Below are 23986 nucleotides of genomic sequence, written 5' to 3'. Positions count from 1 at the left end.
AAATTTTTGTTTACATCAAGCTGCTGGTTATGTGTGTGGAATATTCTTCGTTGCGTTGTACATAAGTGTGGCCTGCTTGCTTTTTGTTTTTGTGATTATTTACAACATCATAGTGATGCTAATATTCGACACAATATGTTCATGCGGATCCATAAAATTTCGGTCTGTAACAGTTTCAGTGTATAAACTAACACTATTTATGGCTATATTTGAGTTTGAATACACAGCTGCGTTCCCATCAGTGTATCTACGTCACCATGTTATGGGTGAAAGAAGTTGATCCTGACATTGGAAGTGCTGGAGATCAGCACATTGTTTGCCACAAAAGCTTACATTGACTCGAATGTTATTTATTGTTATTTTCCAACAAAATGAAGTCATTGTTAATAAAAGCTGTGGGTGCATGGGAATATGCATACATACATACATACATATTAAACACATGTTCCTTCAGACGACTATAAAATCGTGCCACAGCCGAGCAGCTAGGAGATTCCCATCTGTTAATATACTCACGCACACATTCATATGTACATACATATACATTCGTATGTGCCTACATACAAATGTTCATCTCTGTTGATCTTCTCATCTTGTATGTGCCTTGAATCCATTGTCTATAAAATGTGATGCCCATTGGCTTGTTTGGCTGCCACCGATCGTTCAGAAGTGCCGCATCGATCGACGGAAACGCACGCGAAATTCGCTTAAGTAAATACTATTTGGAGCGTAAAAAACTCATTTGAATTTAGCGCACGATCGAATTTTGTTTAATTTTCGCGCCGCAATAAGAACGCAAAGTTACAAAAAAAAGAAAAGAAAGAAAGTTTTGTTTATTGCGCAAAAATAAACAATTATTTGTTAAAATCCAATATTTGTGCAATACATACATATGTATATATGAAATTATGTAAATACATATGAATATAGATCTTTCCCAAGTAAATCCATATGTAAACGATCGTCAGTCGTTTAAAACCAATTTGCGGCATATATTTGTCTGGAAATGAGCGCAAACTTTTAAATTTTGTATAAATTGTATAAGTGTGTGGAAAATTTTGGCTTTTGTAAATTTCCAATTGCAACATTTGCAAAATTTCAAATTAAATACTAAGTGCTTTTAAAAGCATGAATATTCGAAAATTTATTGAAATGAGTGAAATGCTTATTTTTAGGCAATTTTAATGTTTACATTGGTGCTATGTACTAATCCATGTGCATCCATTTTATATGGTGATTTTCTTCATGAATTTGCCAAAAAAAAAAAAAAAAATGGAATTGGCACATTTTTTTTCAAACGAAAATCCAATGTGTTGAAAAATAAATATGAAGTGAATTAATTTTTAAATTTATTTTTGGTGAAATTAAAAAATTAATCAGTAATATTATGCAAAAAATATATAAATTTAAAAACCTACTGTAGTTGGAAACAAATTAAAAGTAAACAAGTAAGGAAGGCTAAGTTCGGATGTAACCGAACATTAGATACTCAGCTGATAGCTTTGGAGACAAAATAAGGGAAAATCACCATGAAGGAAAATTAACCTAGGGTAACCCTGGAATGTGTTTGTATGACATTGGTATCAAATGGAAAGTATTAATGAGTATTTTAAAAGGTAGTGGGCCTTAGTTCTATAGATCGACACCTTTTCGAGATATCGCCATAAAAGTACGGGTGACTCTAGAATGTGTTTGTACGATATGGGTATCAAATTAAAGGTATTAATGAGGGTTTTAAAAGGGAGTGATCCTTAGTTGTACATGTGAAGGCGTTTTCGGGATATCGACCAAAATGTGGATCAGGATAATCCAGAACATCATCTGTCGGGTACCGCTAATTTGTTTATATATGTAATACCACGAACATTATTCCTGCAAAGATTCCAAGGGCCTTTGATTTCGCCCTGCAGAACTTTTTCATTTTCTTCTACTTAATACGGTAGGTGTCACCCATTTTACAAAGTTTTTTCTAAAGTTATATTTTGCGTCAAAAAACCAATCCAATTACCATGTTTCATCTCTTTTTTCATATTTGGTATAGAATTATGGAATTTTTTCATTTTTCGTAATTTTCGATATCGAAAAGTGGGCGTGGTCAAAATCGTATTTCGGCCATTTTTTGTGCCAAGATAAAGTGAGTTCAGATAAGTACGTGAACTATGTTTAGTAAAGATATATCGATTTTTGCTCAAGTTATCGTGTTAAGGGCCAAGCGGAAGGACAGACGGTCGACTTTGTATAAAAACTGGGCGTGGCTTCAAAACGATTTCTCCCATTTTCACAGGAAATAATTACCGTCATAGAATCTATTCCCCTGCCAAATTTAACAAGGATTGGTTAACTTTTGTTCGACTTATGGCATTAAACGTATTCTAGACAAATTAAATGAAAAAGGGCGGAGCCACGCCCATTTTGAAATTTTCTTTTATATTTGTATTTTTTTGCGCCATATAATTACTGGAGTTGAATGTTAACATAATTTACTTATATAATGTAAAGATAATAATTTTTTTTGTTAAAATTTGACTTAAAATTTTTTTTAAAGTGGGCGTGTTCTGCATCCGATTTAGCTAATTTTTATTTAGAACATATATAGTAATAGTAGTAACGTTCCTGCCAAATTCATCATGTTATCTTCAACGACTGTCAAATTACGGCCTGCAAAACTTTCAAATTACCTTCTTTCAAAAGTAGGCGATGCCACGCCCATTGTCCACAACTTTACTAATTTTCCATTCTACGTCATAAGGTCAATCTACCTACCAAATTTCATCGCTTTATCCGTCTTTGGTAATGAATTATCGCACTTTTTGCATTTTTCGAAATTTTCGATATCGAAAAAGTGGGCGTGGTTATAGTCCGATTTCGTTCATTTTAAATAGCGATCTGAGATGAGTGCTCAGGAACCTACATACCAAATTTCATCAAGATATCTCAAAATTTATTCAAGTTATCGTGTTTACGGACGGACGGACATGGCTAAATAAATTTCTTTTTTCGTCCAGATCATTTTGATATATAGAAGTATATATCTACCTCGATTAGTTTATGCCGTTATGCGAACAAAGTTAATATACTCTGTGAGCTCTGCTCAGCTGAGTATAAAAACTGGTATACAACTTTTAGACAAAAAAGGAAAAAAAATAAAATTTTTGTTTATTAAAAAAAAAAAACTACGGCGCAAAACTTAAGCGTGACAAGTGAGCTGAGTCTCCTTAGAAGACAGGTAAAAGAAATGTTCAAGCTGGCCAAGGCCGCGGAAAGCGAATTCGTGACAAGACAAATATGGGAATCAGTTGGGGATCTTCAAACGTGAAATTTCCAGTGGGAAGAGAGCCTCATGGAAACATTTCCATGCGTACATCGAGTGCTCCAGCGAAACAGAGCGGTTGAGCAAAGTCCCAGCAAGGGGACACGGTCGCGTAATAGTGAGGAGTCCCTTGAGGTGTTTTTCGACAAAAATTTTCCATCGGAAGATCCGGCAGACAGAACATACACTTCGATCAGGAAGCGGGTAGTGCCGAGCTTTGTGACCGATACCAAGATCGAATGGTCGGTGCAGACTTTCTACAGGTTTAAACCGCCGGGCCCAGATTGTTTATTCCCAGCCATGCTACAAATTTCAAGCAGATCGGTCAAGGCATGCCTTAAAATAATATTCGATGGGTGCATAAGGCTGAATAATGTCCCGCCCTCTGGGAGAACTGCTCGTGCAACTTTCCTACTACAGGCGGGAAAGATAGTTCATATGTATGTATACCAAAGACCACAGGCCTATTAGCTTAATATCATTCTGGCTCAAAACCTTTGAGAGGCTGGCAGATGTGTACATAAAATCCAACGTGGATGACAAACTGCTCTCCACAACACAACATGCATACCTCAAAGGCAAGTCGGTAGACACTGCACTGCATAGGGCGTGGTAATAACCACAGAGAAAGCCTTGGGCGATAAGGAGTATGCGTTAGGAGCCTTCTTAGACATTACATGCGCTAATAACAGCAGGCTAATCCTGTTAATTTTTTATACTCAGCTGAGCAGAGCTCACAGAGTATATTAAGTTTGTTCACATAACGGTGCCCCGTAACAGCATAAACTAATCGAGATAGATATAGGCTTTTATATATCCAAATGATCTGGGCGAAAAAAGAAATTCATTTAGCCATGTCCGTCCGTCTGTCCGTAAACACGATAACTTGAGTAAATTTTGAGGTATCTTAATGAAATTTGGTATGTAGGTTCCTGGGCACTTATTTCAGATCGCTATTAAAATCGGACTATAACCCCGCCCACTTTTTCGATATCGAAAATTGCGAAAAACCGAAAAAGTGCGATAATTGATTACCAAAGAGGATAAAGCGATGAAACTTTGTAGATGGGTTGACCTTATGTCGCAGAATATAAAATTAGTAAAATTTTGGACAATGGGCGTGGCACCTCACAATTTTAAAAGAAGGTAATTAAAAAGTTTTGCAAGCTCGTTACTCCTATTACTATATGTGTGCCAAATAAAAATTTGCAAAATCGGATGACGAACACGCCTACTTAAAAAAAAAAAAGTTTTAAAAGTCAAATTTTAACAAAACAGTTAATATATTTACGGTATACATATAAGTAAATTATGTCAACATTCAGCTCCGGTAATGATATGGTGCAACAAAAATAAAAGAAATTTTCAAAATGGGCGAGGATTCGCCCTTTTTCATTTAATTTGTCTAGAATACTTTTAATGCCATAAGTCGAACAAAAATTTACCAAACCTTGTGAACTTTGGTAAGTGCATAGCTTCTATGACGATAACTATTTTCTGTGAAAATGGGCGAAATCGGTTGAAGCCACGCCCAGTTTTTAAACACAGTCGACCGTCTGTCCTTCCGCTCGGCCCTTAACACGATAACTTTAGCAAAAATCGATATATCTTAACTAAACTTAGTTCACGCACTTATCTGAACTCACTTTATTTTGGTATTTTCGAAATCGAAAATTTCGAAAAATGAAAAAAATTCCATAATTCTATACCAAATACGAAAAAAGGGATAAAAGATGGTGATTGGATAACTTTGGAAAAAACTTTGTAAAATGGGTGTGACGCCTACCATATTAAGTAGAAGAAAATGAAAAAGTTCTGCAGGGCGAAATCCAAAGCCCTTGGAATCATGTCAGGAATACTGTTCGTGGTATTACATATATAAACAAATTAGCGGTACCCGACAGATGATGTTCTGGATTATCCTGATCCACATTTTGGTCGATATCCCGAAATGGCGTCCACCTATAGAACTATGGCCCACTCCCTTTTAAAATACTCTTTAATACTTTCCATTTGATACCCATATCGTACAAACACATTCTAGAGTCACCGCTGGTCCACCCTTATTGCGATATCTCGAAAAGGCGTCCACCTATAGAACTAAGCCCCACTACGTTTTAAATAATCATTAACACCTTTCATTTGATGCACATGTCATACAAACACATTCCAGGGTTACCCTAGGTTCATTTTCCTACCTGGTGATTTTCCCTTATTTTGTCTCCAAAGATCTCAGCTGAGTATGTAATGTTCGGTTACACCCGAACTTAGCCTTTCTTACTTGTTTTTCCAATTTTTTTGTGTGCAAATAAAATTGATTTTAAATAGGTGAAACTCATAGAACCAAACTCATTGACTAAAAACTATTAAGTGATTGATTTACGATTGAAGAATTATTAAAAATTAAATTAATACAAAGACTTCAAATTATATAAAAACTAAAACTACGATTTTTGAAAAATGTCACTCATTTTACGCTGCGACGACATAACCTCAATGCCTTTCAATTTGAATACGGATATATGCAGTATTAACGCTTTCAAATGGCGTTTAAGTGTTGTTGTTAGTTTGCTGTTGTTGGTTATTGGTATACACATATTGCGAAAATGGAAATATAGGTAAGAATATGAAATTTGTTTTTAAATTTGATTTCATGCTTTCGGCATATCTCGCAATTCGCACCTTAATGGCTTGTATAAACAATTAATACCGAATTTATTTTTAAAACAATTGCAACATATGATATTTTCTTATTACTAACAAAAAAAAGGGATACTTGAACTAAATTGCACAAGTTTCCAAATTAATCACAATATTTGTGTAATGCATACAATAAGTTTAACTACGTATTTATTTGTTAGACAAATTGTTAAGTGAAAAAACAAAATAAAAGAATTACAAAATTAAACAATTGTAAAAGCATATTTGTACATAAGAACAATATGCAATACGTATGTACCCGAGGAACTAGTTGTGAACTACTTCACCGCGAATGTAATGCGCGTACAATCTAGACGCTCTTCGTAAACAAGTGAGGGATTCTTAGTAAACTGCCAGACTATATAAGCGGCGTTAAACCAAGGCAGAGATAAGATTAATTTTAACTCGCTGTAAGTGGAAAGGCAAGCCGCTGGCGTTGAATTGCGATGAGTTGGTAAGGCCCATGCATCAGCTTCTTTGCAAAATATGGTCGAACGAGTGCATGCCCGACGATTGGAATCTAAGTGTTCTTGGCCTAGTCCCCAGGATGGGGGATCCCTCAAACTGCGCAAACTAAGAATCGCGGAATTAGCCTTTTTAATATCACAGTACCGGGGCGACCGAGCTTTGCTCGTCAAAGTTTCGTTGTGCTGAGAAATCTTTCTAATAGTAATCTGTGAGAAATTGCAATTATTCATTTAAAAGAAAATTATTTAAAATTAAGTCGAATCATGTGTAAGATTTTTTACGAAGATTTTTCACTTTAATGTTCTCCTTTAAAGCTTTGATAGAATATGAGTTTCGTCTAACTACCCCAACCCTAAATGACAACCCTACTCAAAAATGTCCCTATTGTAATGCGAAGTGTAATACCTTTCGTTTGATACCCCAGGGATGCACCTTAACGTTAAGCTAATCGTTTATCAAAAAATTTCCACCGTTTCCGTTGAAACACTTCGAAATATTATCGATAAAGAAATTATCAAGATAAATTGTATCTCGTTTTTAACCGAAACGAAAACGTGATACTTTATGTTTGAATTGTGCTGGCAATGCTATAGCCATGGTGAAGCCGTAAGGTGGCAACAACAAGCGCACATACACACACAAACTCTATGTAATTTGTTTGTGTAATTCGTTGGTGGTAATGTCAAAAATACTCTGAGAAATGTTTGTACTGTCAAAATTCATGAGAAAAGTTGCAATCAGCTTGGCTAATGCTTTCACCTTTAATGACTCCGCCATCAATCAGCTTTGCCAGCATAGTTTGAAATTAATAATCAACATAAACGATTTGATTTCGTTTTGATATGGCAGAAAACGAAACGAAATCATTTCGTTAATTTGACGATCTTAACGTTAATAAACGAAACGAAATGACTTCGTTTCGTTTATTAACGTTGATTATCGTAACGAAATGATATCGTTTCGTTGGTTAAGCATGCCTGTGATACCCATATCGGCATATCTCATGCAATTTTTTTAAATTTCGAATAGGTGGCAACCCTAAATGGCAACTCTGCTCAAAAATGTCCCTATTGCAATGCGGAGTGAAATACCTTTCGTTTGAATAGGTGGCAACCTTGTGAAACATTCTGAGTGGCAACACCTAGGTAGAAAGTCTTAGAAGGTGCCAAATTTCATTTAAATCGGTTGAGCCGATTCATTTAAATCGGTTCCACACGAAACGAGGTTTCAGACAGGATTACTTACCACCGAAAGCGCGATCTCTTTAATTTGATGTTAGAAAAAACTTTACTAGCTGCAGTATTTAACCACTCTGGAACAATATTCTATAGGAGCGTCAATTACTGGCGCATTGATATCACTTGGCTGAACACCCGCACCGTAAGTTCTGCTTACTCCAAACTGGAAAAAGAAGCGGATAGATGGGTTTGAAGGTGAATGCGGACAAAGCGAAGTACCTACTGTCAACAAGGAAAGAGTCAGGGCATTTGCGCCTTAGAAACACCGTTCACTGTTAATAGTCATAATTTTGAAATAGTAAAAGACTTCGTGTATTTGGGAACCAACATTAACACAAACAACAACATCAGCTTTGAAATCCAACGAAGAATTACTCCTGCCATTAAATGCTACTTTGGACTAGATAGGCAATTGAAGAGTAAAGTTCTCTCTCCGCAAACGAAAATTATGATCTACAAGTCACTTATCGTACCCGTCCTACTATATAGTGCAGAAGCATGGACCATGACAACATCAGATGAATCACCTCTGGGAGTGTTCGAGAGAAAAGTTCTTCTCAAGTTTTACGAACCTTTACGCTTTGGCGTCGGCGAGTACCGAAGAAAATTTAATGATGAGCTGTACGAGCTTAACGCAGCCATCAACATAGTTCACAGAAATAAAACGCAGCGGCTACACTGGCTAGGCCATGTTATGCGAATGAAGACAATAACACCATGTGAAAAAGGGCTAAAACAATGTGGATTAAACGCAACTGGTAATAAGTCTGAGCTTCAATCACAACCACGGGAGGATATGCAATTGGAATGAGTCAGTCTTGCTTCGAAAACTACGCACCAAGAAGCAAAGATTTGGGAAACGACTATATGAGTTCTATAATTTAGTGAAACAAACACATTCACTACAAATGTGGGAAGCTCGTAAGTTGGGGTATCGGACAATTGCAATACAATGCGCCAGATGTCAGCTCAAGTTTGAAATACAGAGGAAAGGCCTACAGTCAAGACTAGCACTGCAGCTGTAAGAAAAGAAAACCTGCGTGGATTAAAAAATGATTACAATAGCCCTTGATTGCGACGCGGCATAAAATAAAGACGGAAGTGGATGCACAAAAAGGCCATCCAAGAGTTGCTTTTGCAGTACTTAAGCTCCAGTTTGAGAAGACAGCAACTTAAAGTAGCTGAAAATTTCATATCAATAGAAGGACCTTCTGAGGAGATCTGACACACAATTTCCGAAGAAGAACGGAATAACTTTGAAGCGTTGATCGCAGCTTGGAAAATACGTTATGGAAAGAGATATACCAAATAAAGATATAGCAGGGCTTTCAAAGGCTCATGAGACTTTGCAAGAATTTGCGTCTGGCCAAGAAACCAAGAAGGATTAAAGGTTGCTGCTAACCTCGACAGTGCGGGATACTCAGAAGTTTTTAACGTTAGCAAGGAGGAAGAGCGAGGAAGAATAGAGTCACACGATAAGGAAGATGATGGCGCTAAATGCCTTGACACAGACGTTAAAAGCAAAAGTCAATGACCTCGGAGAGAAAGTGGCGGGTTAGTTAAAATAGTTTTTAGTAAGATAGAGCAAACGAACGTTCTTAGAGTAACGTGCAGTCTTACGAATTTTTCAGCGCTTCGGTGCTGTTGTCGGCACTTCCGACCGCGACAGCGGTGCTTGAGATGGACTTGCGAGGCAGGAGAAACAGACCGAAGGCTCTTCGCTCAAAACTTTGTAACAAGCAGTCGCATAGACTAAAACCGATAGGAAGGAGATTTGACCTGTATGAATAGGGAAAAATCGGTAGACGCAATAAGCCTGTTTGAAAAAATGTGCACCCAAGGCTGAAAAATAGAAAGATCCCAATAAAAAGAAAATAACTCCCTCAAAAGCGACAACTCAGAAAGGGGCGAGATGTAGTCGTCATGTAGTCGTCAACAACATAGAGGCTTTTTCGGAGAGGCCAAAGGGACTTTAACGATCATGTCACAGACTGTGGCCATAATTGATTGTAACGATCGACGCGAACACCATTTAATCGTCTCCGATCAGGGCCAAAATTTATATGCGACATTTCTGGCGTGGGAACTACCATCTGAGGGGGGTGAGACTGCAAAAAAAAGTTTATTTGATTAATACGGATCACCTTAATGTACATTAGACTGGGTTGGCCCCCATACAAAAAAAAAAGTTGCTAATGTCCGTCCCTAAATTTGAAGATTATGTTGAGAGGGTTTCGGAAATATTTTAAAAAACCTTTTTTGATCCTTCGAAATACAGCCGAAACGGGTTTTTTGTTGTAACCTGGTTATTTGACGTCCGATTTTTAAAATTGATATGTCGTTATTTTGGCCTTGAGAAGCTTCACATTTCCGTTTAATGTCCTTTTAAGCTGTGAAGTCGTTTTCACATGATTAGGTCAGCTAACAAAATTTCAAATTTCAAAAATCAACTTTTTTTAAACGGTTTTATTTAGCTTGAGTTGACAGGCTGCACGGCCGCATGCACGGCCGTTGTGAACGAATCTTGTAATTGAAATTTAAGTAACTTCCCGATAAGCTACAAGCTTGAAACTTGGAATATAGTTCAGAACCCGATGACAATGCAATAATAAGAAAAAAATTGCCGCTAGGTGGCGCAAGGATCGAAATATTCGCAAAATTCGCATTTGTGGTCCGATTTGGCTCATATTTGGAACACATAATCATGCAAGAATAGAAGTCGACCTGTGAAAAAAAATCGCCGCTAGGTGGCGCATGGATCGATATTCGCAAAATTCGCATTTGTGGTCCGATTTGGCTCATATTTGGAACACATAATACATGCAAGAATAGAAATCGACCTGTGAAAAAAAATCGCCGCTAGGTGGCGCATGGATCGAGATATTCACAAAAATCGTATTTGTGGTCCGATTTGGCTCACATTTGGAACACATAATACATACAAGAATAGAAAGCGACCTATCAAAAAAATCGCCGCTAGGTGGCGCAAGGATCGAGATATTCACAAAAATCGTATTTGTGGTCCGATTTGATTTGGTCCATATTTGGAACACATAATACATACATGAATAGAAAGCGACCTATGATGCCCGATTTGGCTCATATTTGGAACAAATATTGCATACAGTCCAGTAGAAGTGACATCAAAATATTTTGGAGTTGGAGGAGGGACAAGCATACGTGGCGCAGAGTCGAGTAAAGTCTTTGGAAGGATTATGTATTGAGGACTTAGGTTGTTACAAATTGTCAGGAAAGAGTCCTTGTAATAATGAGTCACTAAATGAACTAAATAGAATGAGAAATAATAGGCAATTAAATAAAGACTAAAAACTTGAAAATAAAATAATTAAAAAAAAATTTTTAAGTTAAACGGTTTTATTGAAAACAATACTTACATGAAATAATAAAAATACGAAAAGCTAGAAAATAATTAGGTAGGTTCTAGGTACTATTCATCACACTCCTTATCAATCTAGGGCGTTGATCAGACAATTAAATAAAAGCGTTGGACGCGTCATATTTCTATTGATAGTCATAAGTAAAACCAACTGAACCTTAATCAGGTTATGCTACGCCTCACATTTTTAGAAATTTCACGCGCCCAACGCTTTTATTTAATTGTCTGATCAACGCCCTAGATTGATAAGGGGTGTGATGACTAGTACCTAGGACCTACCTAATTATTTTCTAGCTTTTCGTATTTTTATTATTTCATGTAAGTATTGTTTTCAATAAAACCGTTTAACTTGAAACTTGTTTTTTAATTATTTTATTTTCTATGTATTGGACAAAACCCACTTTTTCGTAGAGATTGAGGCTTAAGTAAACAAAGTACTATCTCCGTTTTTCGAACTTAGCCTCCAAAAAATAGATGTTGGCTTACGAAGTTCGAAATTCTACATTTCGAAATTTTATATTATTATACTCAGTTGAGCAGTGCTCACAGAGTATATTAAGTTTGATTGGATAACGGTTGGTTGTACATATATAAAGGAATCGAGATAGATATAGACTTCCATATATCAAAATAATCGGGATCGAAAAAAAATTTGATTGAGCCATGTCCGTCCGTCCGTCCGTCCGTCCGTTAACACGATAACTTGAGTAAATTTTGAGGTAACTTGATGAAATTTGGTACGTATGTTCCTGAGCACTCATCTCAGATCGCTATTTAAAATGAACGATATCGGACTATAACCACGCCCACTTTTTCGATATCGAAAATTTCGTAAAACCGAAAAAGTGCGATAATTCATTACCAAAGACAGATAAAGCGACGAAACTTGGTAGATGAGTTGAATTTATGACGCAGAATAGAAAATTAGTAAAATTTTGGACAATGGGCGTGGCACCGCCCACTTTTAAAAGACGGTAATTTATAATTTTTGCAAGCTGTAATTTGTCAGTCGTTGAAGATATCATGATGAAATTTGGCAGGGACGTTACTCCTATTACTATATGTACGCCTAATAAAAATTAGCAAAATCGGAGAAGGACCACGCCCACTTTAAAAAAAAAATTTTTTTTAAAGTAAAATTTTAACAAAAAATTTAATATCTTTACAGTATATAAGTAAATTATGTCAACATTCAACTCCAGTAATGACATGGTGCAACAAAATACAAAAATAAAAGAAAATTTCAAAATGGGCGTGGCTCCGCCCTTTTTCATTTAATTTGTCTAGGATACTTTTAACGCCACAAGTCGAACAAAAATTAACCAATCCTTTTGAAATTTGGTAGGGGCATAGATTTTATGATGTTAACTGTTTTCTGTGAAAACGGGCGAAATCGGTTTATGCCACGCCCAGTTTTTATACACAGTCGTTCGACTGTCCTTCCGCATGGCCGTTAACATGATAACTTGAGCAAAAATCGACATATCTTTAATGAACTTAGTTCACGTACTTACATGAACTCACTTTATTTTGGTATGAAAAATGAACGAAATCCGACAATGACCACGCCCACTTTTTCGATATCGAAAATTACGAAAAATGAAAAAAATGCCATAATTCTATACCAAATACGAAAAAAGGGATGAAACATGGTGAGGTAATTGGATTGGTTTATTGACACGAAATATAACTTTAGAAAAAACTTTATAAAATGGTTGTGACACCTACCATATTAAGTAGAAGAAAATGAAAAAGTTCCGCAGGGCGAAATAAAAAACCGTTAAAATCTTGGCAGGTATTACATATATAAATAAATTAACGGTATCCAACAGATGATGTTCTGTGTCACCCTGGTCCATATTTTGGTCGCGATCTGGAAAACGCCTTCACATATACAACTACCACCACTCCCTTTTAAAACTCTCATTAATACCTTTAATTTGATACCCATATCGTACAAACACATTCTAGAGTCACCCTGGTCCACCTTTATGGCGATATTTCGAAACGGCGTCCACCTATAGAACTAAGGCCCACTCCCTTTTAAAATACTCATTAACACCTTTCTTTTGATACCCATATTGTACAAACAAATTCTAGGGTCACCCCTGGTCCACCCTTATGGCGATATCTCGAAACGGCGTCCACCTATGGAACTAAGGATTACTCCCTTTTAAAATACTCATTAACACCTTTCTTTTGATACCCATATTGTACAAACAAATTCTAGGGTCACCCCTGGTCCACCTTTATGGCGGTATCTCGAAACGGCGTCCACCTATGGAACTAAGGATTACTCCCTTTTAAAATACTCATTAACACCTTTCATTTGATACCCATATCGTACAAACGCATTCTAGAGTCAACCCTGATCCACCTTTATGGCTATATCCCTAAATGGCGTCCACCTATAGAACTAGGGCCCACTCCCTCATAAAATACTCTTTAACACCTTTCATTTGATACCCATATCGTACAAACGCATTCTAGAGTCACCCCTGGTCCACCTTTATGGCGATAGCTCGAAAAGGCGACCACCTATACGACAACCACCACTCCCTTCTAAAACCCTCATTAATACCTTTAATTTGATACCCATATCGTACAAACACATTCTAGAGTCACCCCTGGTCCACCTTTATGGCGATATTTCAAAACGGCGTCCACCTATAGAACTAAGGCCCACTCCCTTTTAAAATACTCATTAACACCATTCGTTTGATGCCCATATTGTACAAACAAATTCTAGGGTCACCCCTGGTCCACCTTTGTGGCGATATCTCGAAACGGGGTCCACCTATGGAACCAAGGATTACTCCCTTTTAAAATACTCATTAATATCTTTCGTTTGATACCCATATTGTACAAACAAATTCTAGGGTCACCCCTGGTCCACCTTTATGGCGATATCTCGAAACTGCGTCCACCTATGGAACTAAGGATAACTCCCTTTTAAAACACTCATTAACACCTTTCATTTGATACCCATATCGTACAAACGCATTCTAGAGTCACCCCTGGTCCACCTTTATGGCGATATCTCGAAAAGGCGACCACCTATACAACTACCACCTCTCCCTTTTAAAACCCTCATTAATACCTTTAATTTGATACCTATATCGTACAAACAAATTCTAGGGTCACACCTGGTCCACCTTTATGGCGATATCTCGAAACGGTGTCCACCTCTGGAACTAAGCATCACTCCCTTTTAAAATACTCATTAACACCTTTCTTTTGATACCCATATTGTACAAACAAATTCTAGGGTCACCCCTGGTCCACCTTTATGGCGATATCTCGAAACGGCGTCCACCTATGGAACTAAGGATTACTCCCTTTTAAAATACTAATTAACATCTTTCGTTTGATACCCATATTGTACAAACAAATTCTAGGGTCACACCTGGTCCACCTTTATGGCGATATCTCGAAACGGCGTCCACCTGTGGAACTAAGCATCACTCCCTTTTAAAATACTCATTAACACCTTTCTTTTGATACCAATATTGTACAAACAAATTCTAGGGTCACACCTGGTCCACCTTTGTGGCGATATCTCGAAACGGCGTCTACCTGTGGAACTAAGGATTACTCCCTTTTAAAATACTCATTAACACCTTTCATTTGATACCCATATCGTACAAAGCATTCTAGAGTCACCCCTGGTCCACCTTTATGGCGATATCTCGAAAAGGCGACCACCTATACAACTACCACCACTCCTTTTAAAACCCTCCTTAATACCTTTAATTTGATACCCATATCGTACAAACAAATTCTAGGGTCACCCCTGGTCCACCTTTATGGCGATATCTCGAAACGGCGTCCACCTATGGAACTAAGGATTACTCCCTTTTAAAATACTCATTAACACCTTTCTTTTGATACCAATATTGTACAAACAAATTCTAGGGTCACACCTGGTCCACCTTTGTGGCGATATCTCGAAACGGCGTCTACCTGTGGAACTAAGGATTACTCCCTTTTAAAATACTCATTAACACCTTTCATTTGATACCCATATCGTACAAACGCATTCTAGAGTCAACCTGATCCACCTTTATGGCTATATCTCAAAAAGGCGACCACTTATACAACTACCACCACTCTCTTTTAAAACCCTCATTAATACCTTTAATTTGATACCCATATCGTACAAACAAATTCTAGGGTCACCCCTGGTCCACCTTTATGGCGATATCTCGAAACGGCGTCCACCTATGGAACTAAGGATTACTCCCTTTTAAAATACTCATTAACACCTTTCTTTTGATACCCATATTGTATAAACAAATTCTAGGGTCACCCCTGGTCCACCTTTATGGCGGTATCTCGAAACGGCGTCCACCTATGGAACTAAGGATTACTCCCTTTTAAAATACTCATTAACACCTTTCTTTTGATACCAATATTGTACAAACAAATTCTAGGGTCACACCTGGTCCACCTTTGTGGCGATATCTCGAAACGGCGTCTAACTGTGGAACTAAGGATTACTCCCTTTTAAAATACTCATTAACACCTTTCATTTGATACCCATATCGTACAAACGCATTCTAGAGTCAACCTGATCCACCTTTATGGCTATATCTCAAAAAGGCGACCACTTATACAACTACCACCACTCTCTTTTAAAACCCTCATTAATACCTTTAATTTGATACCCATATCATACAAACAAATTCTAGGGTCACACCTGGTCCACCTTTATGGCTATATCTCGAAACGGCGTCCACCTGTGGAACTAAGCATCACTCCCTTTTAAAATACTCATTAACACCTTTCTTTTGATACCCATATTGCACAAACAAATTCTAGGGTCACCCCTGGTCCACCTTTATGGCGATATCTCGAAACGGCGTCCACCTATGGAACTAAGGGTTACTCCCTTTTAAAATACTTATTAACACCTTTAATTTGATACCCATATCGTACAAACGCATTCTAGAGTCAACCTGATCCACCTTAATGGCTATATCCCTAAATGGCGTCCACCTATAGATCTATGGCCCACTCACTCATAAAATACTCTTAAATGCCTTTCATTTGATACACATGTCATACAAACACATTCCAGGGTTTCCCTCGGTTCATTTTCCTACATGGTTATTTTCCCTTATGTTGTCACCATAGCTCTCAACTGAGTATGTAATGTTCGGTTACACCCGAACTTAACCTTCCTTACTTGTTTTTTTGTTAACGCGTTCAACAAATTGAAAAAGTAAAAATGTGGGCGTGGTCCGCTCTTTTCCCTTATTCTTTTTTTTGAGAAATTTAGTATAACAGCTGTTATACGAGGTGAAAGTCAGAACTCAGAGTCTGACTGTATTCAGAAGTAGAAGAATATTATTTTAGTAATTTGGTTTCAAAGCAAAATTTTCTTGAATTTTTAAATACTTTCGTTTGGTAAGGAAAAAAACATACATTTTGTTAGCTGACCTAATCATGTGAAAACGACTTCATAGCTTAAAAGGACATTCAACGGAAATGTGAAGCTTCTCAAGGCCAAAATAATGACATATCAATTATAAAATCGGACGTCAAATAACCAAGTTACAACGAAAAACCCGTTTAGGCTGTATTTCGAAGGATCAAAAAAAAGTAAAAAAAAATTTTCCGAAACCCTCTCAACATAATTTTCAAATTTTTTTTTGACCAAGTCTAATGTACATATGTAAAAAAATTTAATGCCGTGAAGCATTTTCTTTCCATGAAAGTTTCGCAAAAGGTGAGAAAAATTTATTTCCAACAACAACAATTATTCAATAAAAAAATTTATGTATGAAAATATAAACAAATGAGCAGCGGTGGGAGAGAATAAATATAAATTGGAGAAGGAAAAAGCATCAATAAAAGCGGATGGGAGAAGATTGTGTTTTCAATAAACTTGGGGGAGCTCCCATAAAAGTACCCCTGCGGCGTAGGTGTTGATGTATGTGTGAGAAAAATAAACAATTCATAATTTATAAACAAAATGCTTAAATTTGGCAAGCGTGATTAATAAAATTACTAAAAAATTTGAAAAATCTTGTGTTGAAATGCTAAACTTTCAAAATATAACAGATGAAGGAAATTCAAATATTCAGTACGTTTTCGGTCGGAATCATGATACTTTCAACTAAAAACACCATAATAGTTGAACCTAGGTGGACTGAACAATTTTGGCCTGATTCGAATCTTAAAATAATTAAACAAGTCTCAAGACAATCCAGACATTTTCAGACCACCCTCCACCCTCCATCGCTTTTCGTTGTTTTTCTCAATCACTCCAAAGTCGAACTAAGGGATTTTATATCTATCTGTCTTTAATATGATGATAATGTGATGCTAAAATCTCCAGCCGTGGATAGCGTTCAATCCACCGCAGCCGTCGGCGACTTCCGCTTGAAAGGCGATATGATACTAGCCCCATGGGACTGGAAAGATTCGTTGGACGACCACTGACCTTGCTTTTTTGTTCTCGAAGACATTTTTGGATTTAGCAGTGCCATCACAGCTCGTTACACAGAAAGATAGATTGGTGGTGGGGTAATGCACTGCGTCCTATTGGCCCATTGCATCATTAGTCTCTTCATAGTCCCTCATGCAAACCCAGTTCCCTCAGCATGTTTAGGATGGTTTGGCCTTTAAATAATGTATGAGCCTGTTCTCTAACTTCAGGAATTCAAGATTTTCTAGTCTTCATTTCGCTATATCATCGCATCCTAAAAAGATATGAACTGTCCTCTCTTTCGCAAAACTGGCAGCATTTGTTAGATCATATGCCCAATTTGAGCATTTGCTATTCTCTGAGATAAACTTACATCTATGTATCTGTGCTGTTGTTGTTGTTGTTGTAGCGATAAGGACACTCCCCAAAGGCCTTGGGGAGTGTTATCGAGTTGATGGTCCTTTACAGGATGCAGATCCGGTATTTCCGGTACCAAGCCCGGCCACGAACGATTTGTTATGACCACATGCGACCTTCCAGGCCATACCGCCCTCCCAACCCTCGTTCCATGAGGAGTTCGGGGTCGCCAGAGCCTCGGCTGTTAATGAAACAGGATTCACTACGGAGAGATGAGGTTGACAATTGGGTTTGTAGAAGCTATGTATTGCGCTGGCAACCTGAAAGGGCTGCGCTACACAAACCCCTTGAATACGGTTTTTTAGTTACCTCTTACGACAGGCATACCTACCGCGGGTATATTCTAACCCCCTAAACCGCTGGGGGGATGTATCTGTGCTGTTGTTGTTGTTGTAGCGATTAGGTTACTCCCCGAAGGCCTTGGGGAGTGTTATCGATGTGATGGTCCTTTGTCGGATACAGATCCGATACGCTCCGGTAACACAGCACCATTAAGGTGCTGGCCCGACCATCTCCGGAACGATTTATATGGCCACATTAAACCTTCAGGCCATCCCTCCCTCCCCACCCCCAAGTTCCATGAGGAGCTTGGGGTCGCCAGAGCCTCATCTGTTAGTGAAACGGGATTCGCCGCTCGAAGGTGAGGTTGACAATTGGGTTGGAGAAGCTATATATTGCGTACACAACCCCTTGAATCCCATGTATCTGTGCTCGTCCCTTATTGTATGCAAGCCTACTTTCGTGAATTGTAAGGGCCTTATAGGGTTTTCTAAAGCTGTCTTCCTGATCAGGCTATTTCGACACCATCCACTCTTCTGCGTTATGGGTCCCATAACTGACTAATTGAATGGTAGTCACTAAACTTTTTTCAATTTAAGTTCAGAAAATTACAATTCAAGTTCAGAAAATTATGTTTCAAGTTTTGAAAATTTGTAAGGTATTTTTTCTTTCATTCAATGTAAATAAACGCTCACGTAAAGAAGATAGCGAAGAGAAAAAACTCTCCCTCTCTTCCGTTCATAAGAGCTCAGTTACAAGGCCATTCAGTTATATTGTTAGGTGCACAACCATTGGTCTGCATTGGGTATGGCAGCAGTGACGACGAAGATATGACCACTTATACAATCAAAGGAGCGTTCACACTCCCACAAGTAACGTATAGGTACCATGTGTACAGATCAAGTCTTCCTCTATCTGTCTCTCGTAACTCTGTGGAGGTTTCTCACCTCCAATGCGTCCAAACTGCGGTGCCGACTGAAGTACTTTCAATGCCAGTATGTCCTCATGCACTTGTGGCAAAGAGTTATCCTCCGTTTGATTTCTAAGCTCGGGATGTACACACCTTGGAGAAAATTTTGGTTACAGGATATCGAAGCCGCCATTGTCAGCGAAGCATCAACACTTCCGCAAGTAACATAAAAGTATTACATTACGAAGTATGAATTGGAATAACTTTTGAAAAATAATACCGTACTTATAAATTTCTGAACTTGAAATGTAATTTTCTAAACTTAAATTTTGAATTTCTGAACTTGAATTTAAATTTTCTGAACATGAATTGTAATTTTCTGAACTTGAATTGGAGGCTCTGATTTTGAATTGTAATCTTCTGAAGTTGAATTGCAATTTTCTGACCTTGAGTTGTAAATTTATGAACTTAAACTAAAAAAGGTGTAGTAGCTAAGCCCTTCGTCCTTTTCACGTGCTCGCGGATTATTGAAGATTTGGTCTAAATTGAAGATACTGACTGCTACTAAGTATAACAATCCTTTCATTTGAGTAGCCTTCTTGCAGGTTGATCGCCTTTGGGGAAAAGGCTCGGGAGCCGTCCCATGAGTATGAACATGTTGGTGTTGGCATCATTCTGGTGGATCGCCTAATTTCTGGAAGTTTTCCACGTGTTTTCTTTCCTAAGCCTATTTTAAGTCTATTTTCGAATATGATAAGCTTTTTCTCTGTCTTCTGTCCGAAGCTGGATAAGTGGGATCTGGTCTCTCGTTGTTTCTATATTGTGGGAATTTTATAACTCCCTAAAGGGGGGCTGCAGACTCCTCGACTTTCTATAAGTCGGCAATCGTTTCTATATATTATTAGAAGCGTTGAGCCAGTGCTTAGAGATAATACCATTCTTAGGTTCCCGGTCTGCAAGGGGATCCTTGGGGTCGCCAGAGCCTCATCTGTTAGTGAAACGGGATTCGCCGCTCGAAGGTGAGGTTGACAATTGGGTTGGAGAAGCTATATATTGCGTACACAACCCCTTGAATCCCATGTATCTGTGCTCGTCCCTTATTGTATGCAAGCCTACTTTCGTGAATTGTAAGGGCCTTATAGGGTTTTCTAAAGCTGTCTTCCTGATCAGGCTATTTCGACACCATCCAGTCTTCTGCGTTATGGGTCCCATAACTGACTAATTGAATGGTAGTCACTAAACTTTTTTCAATTTAAGTTCAGAAAATTACAATTCAAGTTCAGAAAATTATGTTTCAAGTTTTGAAAATTTGTAAGGTATTTTTTCTTTCATTCAATGTAAATAAACGCTCACGTAAAGAAGATAGCGAAGAGAAAAAACTCTCCCTCTCTTCCGTTCATAAGAGCTCAGTTACAAGGCCATTCAGTTATATTGTTAGGTGCACAACCATTGGTCTGCATTGGGTATGGCAGCAGTGACGACGAAGATATGACCACTTATACAATCAAAGGAGCGTTCACACTCCCACAAGTAACGTATAGGTACCATGTGTACAGATCAAGTCTTCCTCTATCTGTCTCTCGTAACTCTGTGGAGGTTTCTCACCTCCAATGACTCCAAACTGCGGTGCCGACTGAAGTACTTTCAATGCCAGTATGTCCTCATGCACTTGTGGCAAAGAGTTATCCTCCGTTTGATTTCTAAGCTCGGGGTGTACACACCTTGGAGAAAATTTTGGTTACAGGATATCGAAGCCGCCATTGTCAGCGAAGCATCAACACTTCCGCAAGTAACATAAAAGTATTACATTACGAAGTATGAATTGGAATAACTTTTGAAAAATAATACCGTACTTATAAATTTCTGAACTTGAAATGTAATTTTCTAAACTTAAATTTTGAATTTCTGAACTTGAATTTAAATTTTCTGAACATGAATTGTAATTTTCTGAACTTGAATTGGAGGCTCTGATTTTGAATTGTAATCTTCTGAAGTTGAATTGCAATTTTCTGACCTTGAGTTGTAAATTTATGAACTTAAACTAAAAAAGGTGTAGTAGCTAAGCCCTTCGTCCTTTTCACGTGCTCGCGGATTATTGAAGATTTGGTCTAAATTGAAGATACTGACTGCTACTAAGTATAACAATCCTTTCATTTGAGTAGCCTTCTTGCAGGTTGATCGCCTTTGGGGAAAAGGCTCGGGAGCCGTCCCATGAGTATGAACATGTTGGTGTTGGCATCGTTCTGGTGGATCGCCTAATTTCTGGAAGTTTTCCACGTGTTTTCTTTCCTAAGCCTATTTTAAGTCTATTTTCGAATATGATAAGCTTTTTCTCTGTCTTCTGTCCGAAGCTGGATAAGTGGGATCTGGTCTCTCGTTGTTTCTATATTGTGGGAATTTTATAACTCCCTAAAGGGGGGCTGCAGACTCCTCGACTTTCTATAAGTCGGCAATCGTTTCTATATATTATTAGAAGCGTTGAGCCAGTGCTTAGAGATAATACCATTCTTAGGTTCCCGGTCTGCAAGGGGATCCTTCCATCCAGCTATCTCATTGGCCACCCTGTTTCTCTGTTTGCTTACATGCTTCGACATCTTAAATAAAAAGCTCCATGTCGGTTTATAACTCACGCCCTATACTGACCAAGCATTCTCGATGTTATCATTGAGGCCGAAAGTCCACATGGCTATCACAGACTTCTCTATCACCAGTAGTAGCCCTGTACAGTAATGCTTTGTAGGTCTTCTGTATAGCGAATATCTCGTTATCGCTAGATATAATCGTTATCTAGAGTAACTAATCTGATTTTATGGAACGTTAGCACAAATCAGGTCATTCTAAAAAAAGTAGAGACAACATACGAGATCTTCCATATAGCAGCTCTTTTAAAAGCTGTCAGGTAAAGATTGAGAGTGTGGTAGCAAGAAATATAGAAATGTATAAATGCACTGAAGTCGTAGATAAAGAGAGAAGAAGTAGGATAGAGTGGACATAAGGGGATGTGTTAGAAGAGCAACAAAAGTGAGAGCGAGTTTATTGTTGGTAAAGAGAGAAAAAAATGCTTAGCATTAATTATGAAATCATACGAACTTGATGCACTACATTTTCAAGAACAAGTGTTTCAAGAAATGTGGACAAAAGCTCTGCAATTCATGAACAAAGAGAAAATCTTTCAAAAATTTGAAAAAAACAACAAATGTGTTGGTATTCCCCACAATTTTCTCACACAATTCCACCAGAAGCGCACAAACAAACAGATACACTTGTAGAACATAGAGTCAACTCATCTGTCAAGTGCCAAATGTGTGGCAGCTGTAGACACAAAAGACTCTGACTACTGACAAATTGCTCACCGACACTGACAAAGGAACATTATTGCATTGTCGATTACCACTATCTGTGATAAATAATAATCAGCGGAGAGTGTAAACAGAAATAAAAACGCAGAATTATGGAAAGATGCGACTGGATGTCTATAAATATGTCGACAACCCAGCTAGAAGCTTTTTAGATTATTGAAAATTTATGGCACTGAACTGGAGTGATTCCAGTACAACTGGTATGCCTAATAATACCGCAACCAGTCCTTAACCAGGTCAACTCCGTGCAGTGGCTTGTGAAAGAGCGATTATCTACAATTGAAACTTCGGAGTCTACCGTTTGAAAAATAATGCGAAACTAAATCTATAACGTCGTCAAAGACGGCAGGCATAGCACCAGAGTCCTGGAAGTACGCACGTGCGATGCAAATATTAACTCGGACCAGTATATTGTGACGAATATTATGATCACTAAGCGATATTACCATCACTAAACCGATCAATCATCATGTACACACATACAAGGAAGCAGAGAGATACTCACAAACGCATGTCATCATCAGCCGAAGTAGTACTCACATATACACACGCATATGGATACAAACTACAAATGTACATGTATATAGCTGGTAAACAAGCATAAATTTCGCGAAGTTACTAGACCTTAGGAGAAATGGGTGGGCGAGGTAACAGAGAGTATAAAAGCAGCGAAAGCTGAGTAGTCAGTAATCAGTCTGATTTAAGCACGCTATTGGTTGTGAAGTATAAGTGTTATTGCGAAGTGCCCTCAAAGTAGTCTAAAAATACCATTTTGCATTATTGACTATTGGAGTTATTTATTCAACAGTTTAGCGATTCGAACGATAGCAGAAGTTGGAAAAAGAATTTCCCTAAATTTGTTACAATATTGACCTAACGAAAGTTTACGGTCGAGAACTTGCTCACAAAAAGACAGCTTCACTCGGATCTCCTTAGTTGCTCACTGATAGCAATCATCGTACCGTTAGTTACTACGGCGCCATAGATTTTCAGCCAGCCAAGAAAATAAAAGCTGTTATTACGATGAGGAATGTGACGCTGCCTCGGAAAGAAAGAACGCTGCTTATTAAATAGGCTGCAGTAACGCGCTTTACATGGAAACGCGATCATCACGCTAAGAGGAACGCCTACTCAGGTTAGGTGGGCTAAGTTGAAGTGGATGCCGCGAAGGTGCACTTAGGCCAATTTCAGGAAGCCCGAATTGCTCATTAACACCACAAAAAAAACTCCATTAATGTCGTACTACCACGACCTAGCCTAAATTATTCATAAAGAGAGCTCTCAGACAGCGCTCCTTGGATTCAACAAACACCCTGCATTTGCCCATTAGGTGGTCAACAGCTTTCTGTATCTTTATACCTCCTACAGCATCGAAGATAGATTCCAGCCTTTCTGCATGCTTACAAATAAGTGTGTTTTCCTATCCAAACCCCGGATACTTTTCTAGCTGATGCTTCTGCTTGGAAGCCACTACA

The 23986-nt window shown here is 38.1% G+C and overlaps 1 protein-coding gene across 4 annotated transcripts in view; it reads left to right on the top strand.

Moving 5' to 3' along the window:
* Window positions 1-681: 681 nt before the first annotated feature.
* Sur (Sulfonylurea receptor) overlaps window positions 682-23986 on the top strand; it is a 129923-nt gene continuing 106618 nt past the window's right edge. For 3 of the 4 annotated variants that reach the window (XM_067765201.1, XM_067765200.1, XM_067765198.1), the window contains exons 1-3: window positions 682-910; window positions 1424-1448; window positions 5639-5928. In XM_067765201.1, coding sequence (XP_067621302.1) covers window positions 5771-5928 — 158 coding nt within the window. In that variant the 5' untranslated portion in view covers window positions 682-910; window positions 1424-1448; window positions 5639-5770. The remainder of the gene's footprint in view (window positions 911-1423; window positions 1449-5638; window positions 5929-23986) is intronic. The other variant, XM_067765199.1, reaches the window with a different exon arrangement.

The sequence above is a fragment of the Eurosta solidaginis genome, chromosome 2 (assembly GCF_040869045.1).
Source record: "Eurosta solidaginis isolate ZX-2024a chromosome 2, ASM4086904v1, whole genome shotgun sequence".
NCBI classification, from domain to species: domain Eukaryota; kingdom Metazoa; phylum Arthropoda; class Insecta; order Diptera; family Tephritidae; genus Eurosta; species Eurosta solidaginis.
Note: the sequence above shows the minus strand (reverse complement) of the source record. Positions and strands in the feature narration are given on the sequence as shown.